This window comes from Aptenodytes forsteri, unplaced genomic scaffold (genome assembly GCF_000699145.1).
Source record: "Aptenodytes forsteri isolate BGI_AS27 unplaced genomic scaffold, ASM69914v1 Scaffold174, whole genome shotgun sequence".
In the NCBI taxonomy this organism is placed as follows: Eukaryota; Metazoa; Chordata; class Aves; order Sphenisciformes; family Spheniscidae; genus Aptenodytes; species Aptenodytes forsteri.
The window spans coordinates 2,872,226-2,889,527 of record NW_008794603.1 but is presented as its reverse complement, the minus strand read 5'-3'; the positions used below and the strand labels follow the sequence as shown (position 1 = coordinate 2,889,527).

The 17,302-nt window shown below is 37.2% G+C and overlaps 1 protein-coding gene across 1 annotated transcript in view; it reads right to left on the bottom strand.

Annotated features, from left to right (window-relative positions):
- The window catches only part of TANC1 (tetratricopeptide repeat, ankyrin repeat and coiled-coil containing 1), a 63,434-nt gene that overhangs the window by 3,019 nt on the left and 43,113 nt on the right, over window positions 1-17,302 (bottom strand). The window contains exons 13-23 of the mRNA XM_019470453.1: window positions 16,799-16,921; window positions 15,653-15,889; window positions 14,825-15,010; window positions 12,796-12,874; window positions 9,029-9,162; window positions 8,391-8,514; window positions 8,094-8,269; window positions 5,386-5,518; window positions 4,425-4,516; window positions 2,156-2,302; window positions 487-587 (exon numbers count right to left, since the gene is read on the bottom strand). Of these exons, the coding sequence (XP_019325998.1) occupies window positions 487-587; window positions 2,156-2,302; window positions 4,425-4,516; window positions 5,386-5,518; window positions 8,094-8,269; window positions 8,391-8,514; window positions 9,029-9,162; window positions 12,796-12,874; window positions 14,825-15,010; window positions 15,653-15,889; window positions 16,799-16,921 (1,532 nt within the window). The remainder of the gene's footprint in view (window positions 1-486; window positions 588-2,155; window positions 2,303-4,424; window positions 4,517-5,385; window positions 5,519-8,093; window positions 8,270-8,390; window positions 8,515-9,028; window positions 9,163-12,795; window positions 12,875-14,824; window positions 15,011-15,652; window positions 15,890-16,798; window positions 16,922-17,302) is intronic.

The following is a 17,302-nucleotide window of genomic DNA, read 5'->3' as shown; positions in this document are numbered from 1 at the left end:
TCAACTATACCACTATAGTTTGGTATTTTTCCAGCTTAAAGAGATGGTTCCTTCTCTCTCCCCTTGTTTTTATCTTGAACTGCTCATGATTCAACATATCCTGTCCTATAAAGGCACCCAGTTATTCTTGGTAATAAATAATGCAGCGCTGGAGTTCGGTGGCACACTGCTGACGACATTCTGCTGAGCCACATGGAGTAGCACTCCCATTCACTCTTACACTTAAAATAATCCCCCTTCATATCACTTTGTTACTTTCTGGACTGCCTAATAATTACCTAAATGAGTACTCAATATTGCTTTTTGGGTTTGGTTGGCTTTAACTGATACAGACACCTAACACAGACGGAAAGTGCACAAGGAAAGTAACTTTTTCTTTGCAAGTTCCAAATACAACTAGTGGAAAAGAAAAACAGTTATTGAAAGTGTTAGGAAGTTAAAAAAAAAAAAAATCGGTGCAGACAGATGCACAGAATCAAACAGTACCTGCTGTTCCTCTTGGCTCTTGCTCTAGCATAATAGGCTTCATAAGACTTCGGTTTCAGATCCAATGCTTTGGTAGCAAACTCTTCAGCCATACCAAAGTCCTAATAATTTAAACAAATGTACTCATTATACATTGACAATAAAAGAAAGCTGCATGCTCCTTATTCATGGTACTGCTTCAAAAGTGCAGGTAGCTTATGCAGTATAGAAAGTCACCTTTATCAGTTAGCAAGAGCAGGTATTTTCTGAAAGACTGAGAACAGACCTCATCTTGCTAACCTTGTCTCTCATGTCTAAGGGAAACTGACTCCAACATAGCTAAAAAGCAATGTTAATATAGGTAAGATATGGTTATTTTCAATCCAAAGATGTTAAAATGCTAGAAGAGACTGCATGCTTAGCAGGATACATGACCACCTCAGATAGCAAGGCTTTAGAATGTGTTTTGAAAAAAGGCCAGTTAAAGACCTAGGAATTTAGAGAAAAACAAGAAAAATCAGGAAAGGGGTTGGACTAGTCCAGAGCTTTCTTTGACAAGGTATGTGAAATTTTTAGAGAAGAATTATACTAGATGTAATGTATTTGGTCTTCATTTAACAAGAACACAGAATAAGAGTTTAGTAAATTGTTGGTTAAACCAAAGACTGGAATTAACAAAGCAGGATTTAAATGGGGGCAAGGACAGCTATGGGGAAGACGAAGGCAGGAGCAAGTCTAATTTATATAACAGCCATGCACATGCACAGCACAGGGTGTCCATGATACTGAATTCTATTGAGCATGATGATACAGGAGGTTGGAAAGTATTAACACCCCAAAAAACGTCCTGAGATATCACGCAAGAGCAGAGCAATGATGTGATGAACTTGAGCTTTAGATGTAAGGTGATGCACTTCAGGATTAGCAAAATGTAAATGAGAGTTTATCAGTGGGATATGATAAGAAACACACACACATGCACTAGTTGGTCACAGAGCCACTTTCTGCTGTTAGTTTGATGCAACTGAAAAAGCCAATCTCATCTAGGAAGGCATCAGGAGAGGTAGTTCTAGCACAGAAAGGAAACGATTAGTACTGTTGTGCAAAGCAGCAGCAGAACTGCCTATGTAAAGTCCTGGACACCTATGTTTAGAAATTCTTCAAAAGGGAGCAGATGCCAAAAACAACTTGGATGCCTAGGGAATTAAGAAGTTACCGTCTGAAAAGAAGGAACAGTGTAAGGTATATTCAGAAAATCAGAAGTTTTTGCTCTGATGGTCATTCAGGTTCTTAGCAGCCATCTGATGCGCTGGTGAAGGTACAAAGAAACAACCAGCACATACTATACAGCCATAGTAGTAGGTTATGCTGTATGATAACAAAGGGTAGTGGTGGTGGCGGCGGCATTTTCCACTTAGTCTTTTAAAAGTACCAAAACCATCCAGCAGTTCATCATTCCAAAATAACTCTATTACATAAGAACAGCTGTAATAGATCCCCCACTGCAACATGCCCTCATCTTATGAGCTGTCCCCATTTGTTGGCACAACAAAGCCCAGTATCAGTATACAATGAAAAGGATTCTAAAATAGCAAAAATAAACATCCAAGTACAAACTCAGTAATGCAGCAGAATAGAAGTCTAAGATTCCCAATGCCAGAGAGGCAACAGATTAACAGCACGAGCTTACATTTGTTTTTCGGCGACATCGTGATAAATTTAGGTATAATGAAACTCTCAGCTCATTGAATGCTTTCATTTCTTCTCCAAATCCTTCCCTTGGAAACTTCCTCAAGGCATACTGATAGCGCTGTGCTGCTTCCTTCATCTTACCTTTCTACAAATTTAGGGAACAAGAGGCTTTTCACAAACTCTTAATATTGCAATACTGTTGCAAAAAAGCACATTTATATTTGACACCTACCAACAGGTGCTCTTCAAATAGAAAACACAGAGCCAGTTTTTTTTAAAAAATAAATATATACAGTATGAATTACACACAGACACAATGAGAGAACTTGCGTGTTAACTAGAGTTTGTGTTTGTTTCTAAACTCATACCTTTAACGGTATTTCACCAGGATATTTGCATTAATACATACTACTTGTACCAGAGAAATTCACGTATGTACAATTCTTCATGTATGATACAATTCATTATTTCTCTATTTTTTTTAAACAGAGCAGTCAAATATCTGATGATGCAGCATTCAAACATGCAGTCCAGCTACTGCCAGATTCACATAGGTGTCTCAGCCATGATTAGCTGGGTGACTGAGTGTATGGATTTGAAGTAGTAAAAGGTCACTCTCCTACTGCTTAACAGAGGTTGAATAAGAGAGCTAACCTGTCCTTCAGGACTACCTGAAAGATCCACCCTTGCATTGGAAATATTCAGACTCTCCAAGAGACGCTTGGAGAACATCTCCATAATGAACTGAAGATTTGAGACAGTTTTGCTAAAGACATTGAAATCCTCCTAGTATGAGAAGAAAAGCAAATCTTTTATTTGACAGATGAAGAAATTTTTCTCTTTATGGATACTACAAGTTAATTTCTTTTCATAAACATTGGGTGTTTTTTATTATTTAATTCATCTTAACACTCAAAGTAGGTCAAAATTTACTGTTGAAACTGGCAAGGAAAGTATTTAAGGTTTATCTTATTTTATTTGGCTGGGGAGCTGAAAAGTAGTTATTGCATACTGTGAGCACACTCAAATACGTGTTACTCTGCAAAATAATGATCCATTTAAAACACTTTGGCAAATAAATAAATCAAAGTATATTGGAAAAAGTTTAACAAGCTAAATGACATACCACAGCTCTAGCAAGTCATTCAAATTACTATAATAAAAGTAAGCACTCTGAAAATAGATATCAGCAGGGAATTCAACCTCTCGTAACAAATTGTAAAATATATTAGTACCAAGTCCTGCTGTGTTACTCTGTGGTCTCAGAGTCTAGGCAGTGTTCAACCTCTGGAGCAACCTGAGGAGAAACTGAAGAAAATGAATTGGTGCCAGCGATGCGGTGGCACCTTCTCCCTGAACAACCAATGAGTCGCATTCAACACACCACTAGAGAAGTGTGACATAGGAGAGGATTCCCAGGGATGACAGAACTGCCTTTGTAGCATAAAATCTGTTATCCTTTAGGTTGAAAGATGTCCCATGCTTAAAGGTACCTGCTTGGATATAAAGCTCTAAACCCACTTCAGGATCAATAAACTTGATAAATCATCCAGATGTATTCGTAAGACTCCTGTACAGAATTTGGGAGAATCTAAGCAGGTCCACCCTCATTCATGACGGCAAAGTCTCAAGGGTCTCTCTTCTGTACTATGCAAAGCCATTTGATACAGAACAAAGATCAGAGATAAGGTGGCAGATATTTGAGGGGCCTTATAAAAAAAACCCTACAAATTAAAAGTCTTGCAGCTAGAACAGACTTCGAATGATGCTTCTATAAGCCGTTCAGCACTGTGTTGCACTAGTGAAATAACACAGGAGTATCACACAGTTTACAAAAATAAGTCCAGTCTCTCTTCTGAGCAACATATCACCACCAGTAAAAAGAATGTATCAAAAGAGCTGTCACTTTCCTCATTATATATTTAAATAGCACACAAAAGAACATTATCCTGAAGGAAAGGCTATGCCTAACTGTCAAACAAGCACCTTACAGTTGCTCTTAAGAAGTAACTGACTGCTACAAATGTTCACAGAGAGACTTGCTCAACAGAAAGAAAACGTACTTAATATTTATTTATTTTACATGGGAGTTTTCAATGATTCTTTCCCAGGGTTCTCAGGATTTCTCGGTCTCATTCCCAACATGAGAGGATATACAAGTACACATCATCTTTGAACAGAAAAGGAGGTATAAAGAACTTAATCTACCTTCAGACAGAAGTCCAATTATGATGTTCTGCTATCAGAAAAAATAAAAATCTACCTACTTTGTACAGTATATTTCCTTCTTCCATCAGTTTCTGCAGCAGAATAAGGAGAATATCGGGTTTTGAGGTGGCCATTGCCCATGCTGCATTTCCTGCAAGTTAAATTTTAAGGATCTCTGACAAAAGGGAAGAAAGTGTGTTTCTGATATCTAGTCGCACTAGAAAGCCTAATCGTACTTCAGTAGATATTCCACCTGCATGGAACTATTATTATTATCATTATTAGTGTGTGCACATATATTTAAAATATGTATATATCCATACCTGCCCCCTGCCGCCCCACACAGATAGCAGCCAGATATTAAATGATCTGATTCATTTTACCCCTGGTCTAAAGCCAGTATAGGACAGTATGAAAGTCATGGTAAAATTCAGGCCTAAGTAAGGATCTGTATTTGATCATACTTAGTACCCAAATAATAATAAATGATGATTTAAAGGTACTACAGATTCAATAATTATCACACAGCTGCACCATCTACTTGCCTACTGATAATACATGATTTGGACGTATATTTTTTGCCCACCGTTTGCAAAAATTTATGATTCTATAATTTATTGAAAGAATGTTATTTAAATGTAAAACTTCTTAATCTAAGTCATTCATAGTGTCAGAATTAAGTATCACTAATAGCGTAATCATAATTTTCTTGTTTAAGTGTATCATGAAAGAGTAACCACGTAAAGACTGACTCCTCCAGACCTCCTCATCAACATATATGAAAGAAAAGAATAGAATAAAATTACTTGCATTTCCTCACTTCTGAAGCGAGTCTTGAGTGTCTGCCTTTAAAATAAAGATTGATTTCTCTTAAGTGGGCATCTGCAAACCATACAACCTGCAAAAATCTAGTGTGTATTTCAAGATTTATTTTTTTAAATCTACTTTACAGAAATGACAGTAATTCTAGTAGAGCAGATATTCAGTTGTTTCTCTTGAGTATAGGATAGTTTTACTAACCTAGCTTAGCTCCTTTTCTCAGTAGCATAACCACTACTGACGTATTACGACATCCAATAGCTCTGTCCAGTGGCCGCATGCCACTGTGGTCAACGTGCTCAATCATTGCTCCTTTCTCTACCAAATACTGCACCTGTGAAGAGAAACAAGACAAGCCTTGTAACATTATTTTTGGTAGGAGCGGCAGACCAGTGAAATATTTAAACTACCACCTAATCTTCCTTGAAGTATACCAAGTATACACTCCAGAGTATGCTAAAGCCATTTTAAATCCATTGAACTGAATCTACTGAAAAAACACAGCATGGGAATACTATCAAACTGCACCGAAGAGCTGCAGTTAAGGAATTAAAAAAAAAACAAAACCAAAAACCACCACCCCCAAATTCCTGGAAGTACCTGTGTCAGAAAAACACTAAGACCAACACATTATGCTTGTTCCCTCCTTTGTTCATGTTCTGCATGCCAATATGCAGACACAGCAACTCAAGCATAAGGGCAGTAAGCTCAGATGAAAACAGAGTAGCAGCGTAGGCCCTGTAGTTTCAGCTTCAAGTACACCGCAACACTACAATGACAAGCATGAAGTGCAGTACCAGAATATGCTCCTAGTATAGGACACAACGCTATAATAATGCAATACGATAAACACAAAATACACAGACTACTATCGTGTAATGCGAGATACTTAAAACATTCTAGTTAACAGTGTAAATACAAGTTATGGTGCTGAGGTACCACTTCTTGCTCTATATGAAGAAACACACATTTGTAATTTTATTAATTTCTTAACCATTCATTACAACAGTCTAATGTTGCAGTTGGACATAAATGCAGCAAATGTAAAATGCAGAAAGGGCAAATAAGAAAGTTTAAGAAAGCAAAATAAGTATGCCGGACACCATCAGCTTCCACCAAGCATTCACCAAGCATCCAGAGCAACAGAGTAATTGTCCATCAGCAATACTAATTAAAAGCGCAATATATAGGAAACAACAGCGATGGCAGGTTTGATGTAAGCAATAGTTCTTTCATGTAATCATTGCTTGCCCAAATGCGACTGGCAGTAATCTAGTATGGAAAGAGGTATTAACAATCCTTCCCATTGACAGGCCTCCAAGACCCAAAGCTGCTGGCCTGCTGAGTGATCTCTTAATTAGTATTATTCCACCTTTGCCTGTTGCCCTAGCAGAAAGATCAGGTTGTTCAGCCATATGAACCGCTGATGTGGCCAGTCTATCAGGTAAACTAGCAGTCTGTACTACTCCAATGCAATAAACTACAGTAAAAGTATGTACAGGAGACTGGATATCCGTCATTCTCAAGCAGGAAATAAATCCCTCTTCAGGTACCCAGTGTTACCTAGAAACACTTGCAGCGGCAGGAATAGCTCCATGATGTGACTTCTGAAACCTAAAGCCAGTACAGAATCTAAGAGCTTATTTACAATTTCAAGTTAATTCTGACTAAGGGTGAATGGGACTTAAAGTGCTATATAGAAAGTTATACTGTATGGCAGCATTTTTATTCAAGAACTGCTGTTTTGAAACAGGACGTTGTACATGCAAACTCTATAAATAAAGATGCTAGCAAGTTTGAGGCTGTATTTGCTATTCTTTCTAGTTCCCTGGTGAACTCTTGGATCTGTTTATAGTGCATGCGGACTTGAGCATGCCCTTCCATGCAGTTTGTGGAAATTGCATTCCTATCTGGTCAGGCTTCTGAATTGTGCTTAATTACTGAGTTTTGAAGCATGAGAACAAAAATATACAATCACTTCAAAAATCTGTGATTTTAAAGATACAGAGGATTCTAAATCACAGACTTGAAACTTACTGTATACTTTTGATCTCAGTTACAGGCATGGTCCATTTCAGATTCAGAAAAACTTCACCTAAAATGCCTTAAATTCTTGGATTGTAACATTTATTACAGAGGAAGAAGGTAGTATGTGAGAAAGGTACAGGACTGAAAAAGGAACTTCAGTTGTTGTCCTATTTCTGAAATGGCCTGTGGAACCAACTGAGAAAAACTGAATTTACACCTCAAGCCTTGTATTTCCACCTCAAGCCTTGTATTTCCACATGACGACTGGATAGTAACACTGAGATGTGCTCAGTGCCATCTTCACAAAATGAAAAGCGTAAGGATTTCTAACAGTTCTCTCCCTGTCATGCAAAACATGTAAAAGACAAGTAATGCTGCCTTATGATGGAGAAGCAAAATCTTTCTGCATTTCATCTATTCTGGCAATATTATTCTTCCTACATCTTTCACTTGGGGTCTCTGTTCCCCTAAGATACCCAACTGACTGGGACCCTGTCAGGTAACCTCAATGGGTTTGCAGAGGCTGAAAAAAGATATTTTCCTTTCATGTCCCACAGACCTTTATTTTTTTAAATTCCCATTCATCCAACACAGAAATTTTAAATGCTACTTTTTATTGAGATTTAAAACACTCACGATGAAGTACAATAGCATGCCGTAAAACATAATGGCATAACGCTAGACTTTATCACAACTATGTCGGTACTAAAACCTTATCTAGAAAATGCTTTTCTGAGTAAACACTTGCACTGCAGTCAAGATGCTAGCAGTGTAAGCATCTTGGCTACTACCTCAAATTTCCTTTCTATTTCGGTTGGCAATATTTTTCCTAAGCCTTGTTTTGTATTATGAAAACTCAATACATGCTTAGTTCTACTTACAATATCAGCATCTCCATAAAAAGCTGCCAGGTCTAGGGGTGTTCGTCCATTTTTGTCTGTCTGATCAGTTGTTGCGCCTTTCTCAACTAAATACTGAACCACTTCCCTGTGGCCTTTTAGACATGCCCAGCTCAAAGCTGTCAGTCCTTCTTTGTCCAGAGATGAAATAGTTGCACCTGTAAAATGAAAATTAACTTTGTTATGAAGATGTCCTGTTTAATAGGCAAAATTACCTAACTCACACTGATGCAGTCTCTGGAACAGCTGTGCAGCCTTGAACCACTATTTATTTTCTACCTTCAGAAAGCAGAAATTCCACAGTGCTCAAATGTCCTTCACAAGAAGCCACCATAAGTGGAGTTCGGCCTTGCTTGTCACTTAAATTCACATCAGACCCATGCTCCACTAGAAGTTTAGCAATCTGAAATAGAAAATAGCAATTTAAAAATACATTGGCAGATTTAAATTTTAGCCATAATAGCAGGAACTTTTAAAGAAGAGGACTAAAGTTTTATAGCAGTCATTGAGAAATCCTGTGCAACTCAAGTCTTAACTGTTTGCAATTCAGGGCCTCCTCCTGACAGGAGTGGCCAGCGTGAGGAAGGCTCCTGACTCTAAGGTTCTCTCTCCATCACTACAGAAGCAGTACAGAGGATCTGAAATTGCCTCTGTTCTTGGTCTAGGAAATAAAATATTTTAACCCCTACGTATTATTTTTCAGGTATACTGTAACTAAGGTTATCATGCAGCTGATGTACTTTCGAATCCTTTGTATTACTTTAAATAACTTAAAGTGAGCTTCTGAACACATCCCCTTGAAGTCGATGCAAATGTGTATTAGAAAATTTACACTAATTTATTACAGGACTAGAGATGGGAAGAATCAAGGACCGCTTCCCAAAGGAATCCATTTAAGTTGCGAAGATGTGTCAGACCTGCCAGTGCCCCTGCCGTACTGCACAGAAAAGTGGAGGAATCCCCCTCCTATTAGCTCTCGTCACAACTGCTCCGTGTTCAAGTAGTAATTCGCAGACTTCCAGTTTTCCTCTTCCTGCAGCAGCTGTAAGGGCTAAAGAAAGCATTTTCATCAACATCATCTCTTAGCTGTTTTACCACATCCACATTATGTGAGTGTAACTGAATCCCCAATTTTTTCAACTCAGCTGCTCCATAAGATTTTCCTTACTATTTTCAGACTCAAATGAATTAGTCAGAATCAGTTTAAGTCAATAAGCCACAGACATTCTCTGGTAAACAAAAAGATGAGTCTCAAAGATAACAACTGTATCATGTGCATAGGTTTTAGGTTAAAAGGAATCTTTATGAAAATTTTGGATAAACCCACCAGCCTGAGGCAGTTCTAGTTCCTTTTTCATTAATCATTTTTTTCATGACAAGAAAGCTTCATCTCTTTTCATCGGGCCCTTGCCAAAGGTGAAGATGACAACAGTTCTGGGATTCAACAAAGGGACTGTAACTCAAGTTTCAGGAAGTACTTTTTACTTGAAGCCTAGCAGTGATGTATTACCAAACCATATTTAGATCTCTGCAGAAAGTCTGTGTCTTGGACAATTTAGCTTCATTCTGCACTAGTTAAAATTGTTTTCCCTGTTTTTCATGGTGAAAAACACAGTAGGTTATCAATCAATAGTTCTAATTCCTGTGTGTTAACTCTTGCTCTAGACTTCAAGGGATTACCGTACATTTTCCAGTACACAAGAGACATCAACACTCTAATTCACCTTAAAAACCTTTTTTGAACTGAACAGTGTATCTTGTCAAGAGCAAGTGCTCTTGACTCTATCTAAAACACAGTAACCTTGCAACTTTTAAACAGATAGATACTACTGTCAGAAGACACCTTTTCAGCTCTGGCTGAAAACATCAGAATATCACAATTGCACACACACCTACACACACTGGCGATGGAGCAGTCCAACACAATATAGTAGCAAATGTGTCCAGATAGCACAATAATAAAACCACTGATATGATCTTTATTTTAGACATTCATAAGGTACAAAAATTACTGCACATCGATGTTCACAATATACGGCTTATGAGAAAGCAGGTAATTTCCACACATTTGGCACTAACGTTTTGTGACTCTACTCAGTACCATAACGCTGAAGCGTTGCTGTAAGGCTATACATTTAAACAACTTGCCACCTTCTCCTATAGCTTATTATACTCCTTGCTTTTCACTGTGACACTCATTGAAGCTTGAAAATAAAATATTTTCCCCATCATGATTTTTTCCCCTCTTCCATTTGGCTTGCATCAACTTATTGTGTGTTTTAAATGGAGCTTGAAATTAAAATTTTTTTTTTGTTGTTTGTGTTGAAGCATCATCAGTAATGTTAACACTGTTTAGAAAATAAATTCATGTGCTAACTTCTGCAAGAATCAGCAAAGGACTCGCCCCTCCATTTTCTAAATCCTAATACCATATATTTTCCAATAAGAAGTGGGTCAAACTGTGAATTTCTTATTATTCATTTTTTAGCATTTTCAAACACGATAAAGTAGAATTTTTAAAAATTCCAATGGATGCTGAAAATAAATGAAATTACAAACACTGCAGGAAGTAGTAAATTCATTATTTTTTTTTAACAACAACATCTAACCCATTCACTCCACTCACTTCACTATGTTAGTTACATCAACTGTTTAGATCTGAACAACTGGAAAGTAACTGTTACAGATAACAACATTAAAGGCAAAAAACCCCTATCTTGTTCAAAAAGACTTCACATTTTTTATTCTGTCAGTACCAGCATTTTAGCTCATGGTGTGACTAACATTACAGCAACAATATAACTTCCTATACCTTATCCAGGTATAAGATGACTAAACAATTCCTACAGTCAGCTTACACAACATCAGGACTAAACCCTGCCCAGGAATTCCAACTGTTCTACTCAAAAGGATCACCTTTGATACGCCTAATGGTACTACACAAAAGTCGAGAGCAGCCAAAATGATGCTATTTTCTATCACTTTTACTAGACAGTAAGTAATGCTCCAAATTAGCTAATCTGTATAGAACATATGAGGCTGGAAAAACGTCTCAGAAGTGTCTTTAACCTAAGATCATCTTTTCCAACTAAGACATAGCAATGTGGACTTTGAAAAGGGTAAACTAAGGAAATTTAGAAAACAGAATCCCACCCCTACATCCTCTCATTTCATGTGTTACGTGACTTTTTTATCTGCTCCACTTTAATTTGCTATTTAACTTGCCTTGAACCTGTACTTCATACAGACATGGCCTTCAGCTAAATTAATGTGATAAAATAATGGGAATGGCAATGATGATCTTTAGCTGTCTTTCACTCTGAAAGACTCATAATATAAAATGCCATTGAAACAGCCTCCACAATGAGCAGAACCAACTTAGGATTCAAGTAGATAACAGCAGTACAAATACATGAACAGAAACAAGCTGTTCCTGAACATGTTACTATATGAAAAGGAACGATCTTTAAGGTTGTTCTATGCTGTTTCAAGGTGCGAAAGATTTTCCCTTTTTAAAACAGGCACTCACAAAACGCACTGCTCCTCACTCCATCTGCCTCATACTTCTAAGTGTGATCACTATCCAGTTCCGTATCATGATCCCATTTACAAAATAGACAGCAAAGAACCATGCAGTACAATACAAATATAAGTTCACTCACACATGCAAAACTGTGAAGATTCCAGCAGCATACAAATTAGCATTCTTTCCACATAAATTTTTTTACAGTCAATAACTGAAGAGCAATATTTCATGTAATGCTAATTCTGTGGCTATCTTGACTCACTCTACATGTTTTTCTTGTCCCAAACTTACTACTCTGTATCTCAGAGAGCACAAAAGTGCCACAGGGAACTGCTTGTAGTTCTCTGGACTGGGACCTTCACCTCCATCACAAGTTAGGACTGCATAAGGAAGCACTTACTTAATGAGTAAAGATTCCCGATACATTAAGCAAGAATTTCGATACAAAATGTTGACAAGAAAATATTAAAGGAAAATTAATTTAGAAACAGATGTATGTTTTTTGGAATTCATTGGATTTGCAACAGGAGTTTTGTATATGCACAGGAATAAAGAACATTTGCTTCTCCAGTATGTGAAGAGACTACTGACAATCATTGAAAGAGACTGTTTTCCCACCTGCTTGTGCAATCTCAGCTGTTTAAATGAAATTGAAATGCTACTCATATGGTAAAACAGGAAAAACTTTCAGCTGCAGGCTGCACAGTTTACAGTCTGTCTTTAAAAAAAAATCTGGCACTTCTCATACATACACAGGCATGTCTCTTCATCCACTGCCTAATTAGATCAAGTGAGGTAATTGCCTAGCACTTCTTGCAAACAAATGAGATTTAAAAAAAAAGTTCTCAAACAGATAATCCAATGAAATTCTACACTGAAGCTTGAAGCACTGTATTTCCAAAGACAATTTTCAATTTAATTAGAAAGTCAGTAATTTACAGTACTTTTACTATAAAATAACTTTTCCATACATGAGATTAGTAGATTTAATAAGTTAAAAACTCTATACTTATGCTTATATACTGCATTTTATTATTAAAACTGGTATTTTCCCATGAATTTTATCACAGAAAATTAAATTTAAAAAAAATCAAAATTGAAAACTCTTACTTCTTAAATGAGCTACTTTAATTAGGGAAAATATGAGAAAGGAAATACCTGTTTCTCCCCACAAGGCATCAGTGTCATTGATGTCTATTTCATGTTCCTTTTCAATTGTCAAGATGTAACTAACCACCTGTCAAAAACAGTTAGCAGAGATGTAGTGAGTCACAAAAACCATCAGTTGTCACTTGCAAGATATAGCAACAGGTAAAAGATTTAAAACAAGTGAGAGTGCTTCTCTCTTAATGCATATGAATCAAAGAAAATTAGTATTGTTCATAATCCATCAAAGCAAATTCAGTATGATTTTTAGTATGACTTGAAGACCATTGAACGTTATTGAAAGCAGTTTAAAAAAAAGCCCAGTGCCCTTCTGTTAATTGGTTCAGGGTGTTTTTACACGATTATTATTTTAATGAGCTCCTGTGTGACCTACATATACCAGAATAATCAAGACAAACAATGCCAAAAATAAAAATAAAGCATCCCAGTTCAGCGAGGAAATTCCATATTGTCTGAAATGAAGGGGGGAAAAAAGAGAATATTTGCATACATATTGTAAAATAGGGATTCCTGTGTTTTTACTTTTACATTGTTTATATCTTAGCTGTTTTTCAAAATTTCTTCACAGAATGGTTTAAGCATACATCATTAAATGCTGATTTTTAAACTTGAGACAAGTTATAAATTAAGTTTTGCTGTGTTTTTATTTCATTAAGGAAATCTGTTTTGTAACCATCTGCAAGTGGAAGATTATTAAATTAAAACCTCTTTTACTGGCTATTTTAAACAAATTTTCTAATGGGGACACAGTCACTGAGTCTGCAGCAAGCAGGTAAGTGATTAGAATGACACTAACAAAAGTTTTGGTTACTACAGGAAAAAGCAAAGGTAGGAGAGGAGAAAGTACATGGATATTTTCAGGCTGTATGTGAAGTGATGTATACAATGTATGGAAAATCCTAAAATTCGAAATGCTAGAATATAATTTATTTAAAATTGATGAAACACACAGGACTTTTTTCTAGCTAAGAAGAATTAAGCTTCTTATTGTCCTAAAAACAAAGATGGACATTTTCAGGTAAGGTATTTATGATTAATGTGATCTGTCTTGCTGATATTCAGGAGTTGACTGCTTTGATTTATGCAGTGGACAGCAAACAAGAACTTTTATGAGACTGAAGGAATTATCCATTAATTCAAATTAATCATAGTTCAGAATCCTCAAATTTATACTGTGAGACAGTTATGGCTTATATATCATATAATAAATTAATTGCACATAGACATTTCTATGTTTGAATCGTGTAAACAACTTTAAAGATCAGATTCTTGATCTTAAAGCATTTAAAAAGATAGATTTAAAAGAAGTAAATACTGAAATGGTTTTATTGAAGAGATTTCAAGTTTCCACTTTTGGCACATCACTTACACAGGAAATTTCATCAGCCTAGTGTGATCTTTATTCAAGTATCTTTACTTACTGTTTACTTTTATATCAAGGTTAAGATTTATTTTCCCAATGTACAGAAAATATACTTGTATTATCTAAATCATTTTGAGTATTTCTTGTGTTTACTTTTAGTTTTCCTTTTACTGAATAATACTGTAATGCTGAAAACAATTCTTTTATCATATACATGCACAACCCCAAATTTCTGTCTGAAGTAAGCTGAAATCTGTACTTGACATGTGCATCAGGTTAAAAAGTCAAGCATGTGCAAGTATGTGCAAGATACAATTTGTTATACTATGAAAAAAAAATTCAACCTGAAGCAGTAACATACTAAGATGGATCACTGATACAGAGTATCATCATTGCCACTAGAGATTTAGGACAACTTCCAAGAACAATGAGGAAAGAGTAGACAGAAAATTACATATAAACAAATCCCGAAGCAAATAATATTACTGGATAATTAACTACAGCATTTAAAACAGCTACTAAGAATGCATGCTACTTTAAGTATCAGAAGTTTCAATAGTTCTGCTTTCCAAACCTCTTTTAAAAATAGCTGCAAGCACTGTTGTACAATTCTGATAAATTCAAACAGATTTGGAAATATCTAAACTATCAACCTACCTGGCAGTGTCCCATACTGGAAGCTGCTGTTAGCGCTTGTTGCAGTGCATGGCTTTTTGTTAGTGAATTTTGTTCTTGAGAAGGAGTTATCCAAACAACATTGAGCAAGTATTCAAGGATATCACAATGCCCTCTCAATGCACTATGGACCAAAGCACACTGGCCTTTCTTGTCTACACAGTCAGCCTGCATTGGGAAAAAAAAAATGTTCAAAGTTAAAAAGACTAGTGAAAGGCCATAGAGAGGAGAAACTCCTTAACACTGCAAGACAGCAAATGTCACTCTTATCTTCAAGAAGAGCAAGAAGGAAGAGCTGGGGAATTAAAGGCCAAACAGCCTCACCTTAGTTGCTGGGAAGGTGATGGAGAAACTAATTCTGGAAACCATTTCCAAACACATGAAGGACAAGAAGGTGATCAGAGTAGTCAGCATGGGTTTACAAAGGGGAAATCATGCTTAACCAACCTGACAGCTTTCTACGATGAGGTGACTGGCTTGCTGGATGCGGGGAGAGCTGTGGATGGTGTCTACCTCGACTTTAGTAAGGCTTCTGACACTGTCTCCCATAACATTGTCATGGACAAGCTGATGAAGTACAGGTTACGTAAGTGCGCAGTGAGGTGGACCCAAAACTGGCTAAACAGATGGGCCCAGTTGGTTGTGAACAGTGGCAGAAAATGCTTCATGGAAGTCTATGTAGATGATCTGGACTCCTCATCCCCAAGTCTATGTGTGTTAATTATATAATTATGTAATCAATAACAGTTTTCTTAAGCCTTTGCATTATTGTTTTTGGTTGCAAACATTGCAGTCTGTGTATCAGCTTACCTTTGCACCTTTTTTGCACAGCAGTGAAACTATGTTCATGTGACCTGCAGCGGCTGCGTAACTAAGTGCTGTCATCCCATTTTCTGAAGTTCCATCAATAGCAGCTCCAAATTCTAGTAAAAGAGTGACCACTTCTTCATGTCCAAGGTGCGACTGAACACACAGCACTGGAGCATTATTTAGTACTTCAGTCCTGTAATTCACATTTGCTCCTGCCAAGATCAGCAGCCGACTCACCTAAAATTTAATTTAAACAAAACAATTTTCTCCTCAGATTTGTCTGAATTTATTAAGAGACTTTAACATCTTGATTCAGGTACTTATATGTTGCTCCCTAATTTTGATGTAGATTTTATTGGCAGATATCGACTTTATCACATATCTAGCAATATGAAAGTTTAACATCATCTGTTAGCAAATAAATTATTGTATTACTGAACTATGTACTCCTAATACAAGACTCACCTCTCCCCTGAAACTCACTGCTCTCACCACAATTTCATCTGTGGTAACAGTAAGATTTCTGAAGGTGTGACTTGCTACTACTCTGCAGATTTATGTAACTGACTCCATTAATAGAGAATCAGATTGCATAAAAAGCAATCTCAAAAAAACTGTAAGAGCATGCGTGTGTGCGTGTGTGTGCACGTGCACGCAAATTTCCAATCAAAAGGCTTAGCAGTTGGCTAGAATTGCAACTTGTCAACTTGGATTTCCCTATCCATAATCCAGGGATTCAAATAATAGTGCAAAGTTCTGGCATTTTACATCCTTTCACTCTCACAGTATCCCCTTTTACAATTCCCTTGATATTTCCCTATACAAGAAAATATGGCTGAACTCTGCCCAGCAAATCAGGTGGTACATCTGACCCCCTGAAAATGTATCCACACACATCTATGCTACAGAGCGTGGTTACATCAGAATCAGGGCAAAACCCTTCTTTCCATCAAAACTATCAAGGAAAACTGAACTGGACTTTAGCAACAGCTTAAAAAAGTACATGAAGACTTGTTATAAAGGAGTTCAATTACAGATGCATAGTGGCGGCTTTTTTTCTTCACATTAATTTCAGCATTCATCAACAGAGTTACAGCAACAGTGACAGATGAAGCACTGATTGTACATGAATGCTTATTTTCTTACCTTCACATTGGGTGTATAGATGTTTCTCAGAGAAGCAAGAGCTGCAGACAGTCCATCAGTACTATAACCAACCCACAAGGCTTGAAGATGACTGGAAGAAATTCCAGTCCTTTTACTGAGACCCTAACAGAAATGATATAACAGGAAATTACTTGTCTGAGAACAAAGGTCACGGCTCTGGCTGGGGGATCTGCACCACCTACCCCAGTGATGGCCCATGCCTCCACCCAGACGAAGCTGCTGAAGGGAGAGGCTGCAGTACAGACCTCAGACTGTAGGAAGTGCCTAGACCTTTCTCCTGGGGCAGGGACAGGCAGCAGACCTGCCTGCAAAAGGTGTGCCCAGGTGGAGGACCTCCTGCAGGAGGTGCCTGAGCTGCAGGAGGCAGTGAGAAGGCTGCGTAACATCAGGGAGGCAGAGGAGTTAGATAGCTGGTTCCAGGTGCAGTCTGCAGTGGACCCACAGCCCATGGCCAAACAGCCAAAAACTCCCCCACTGGCACAC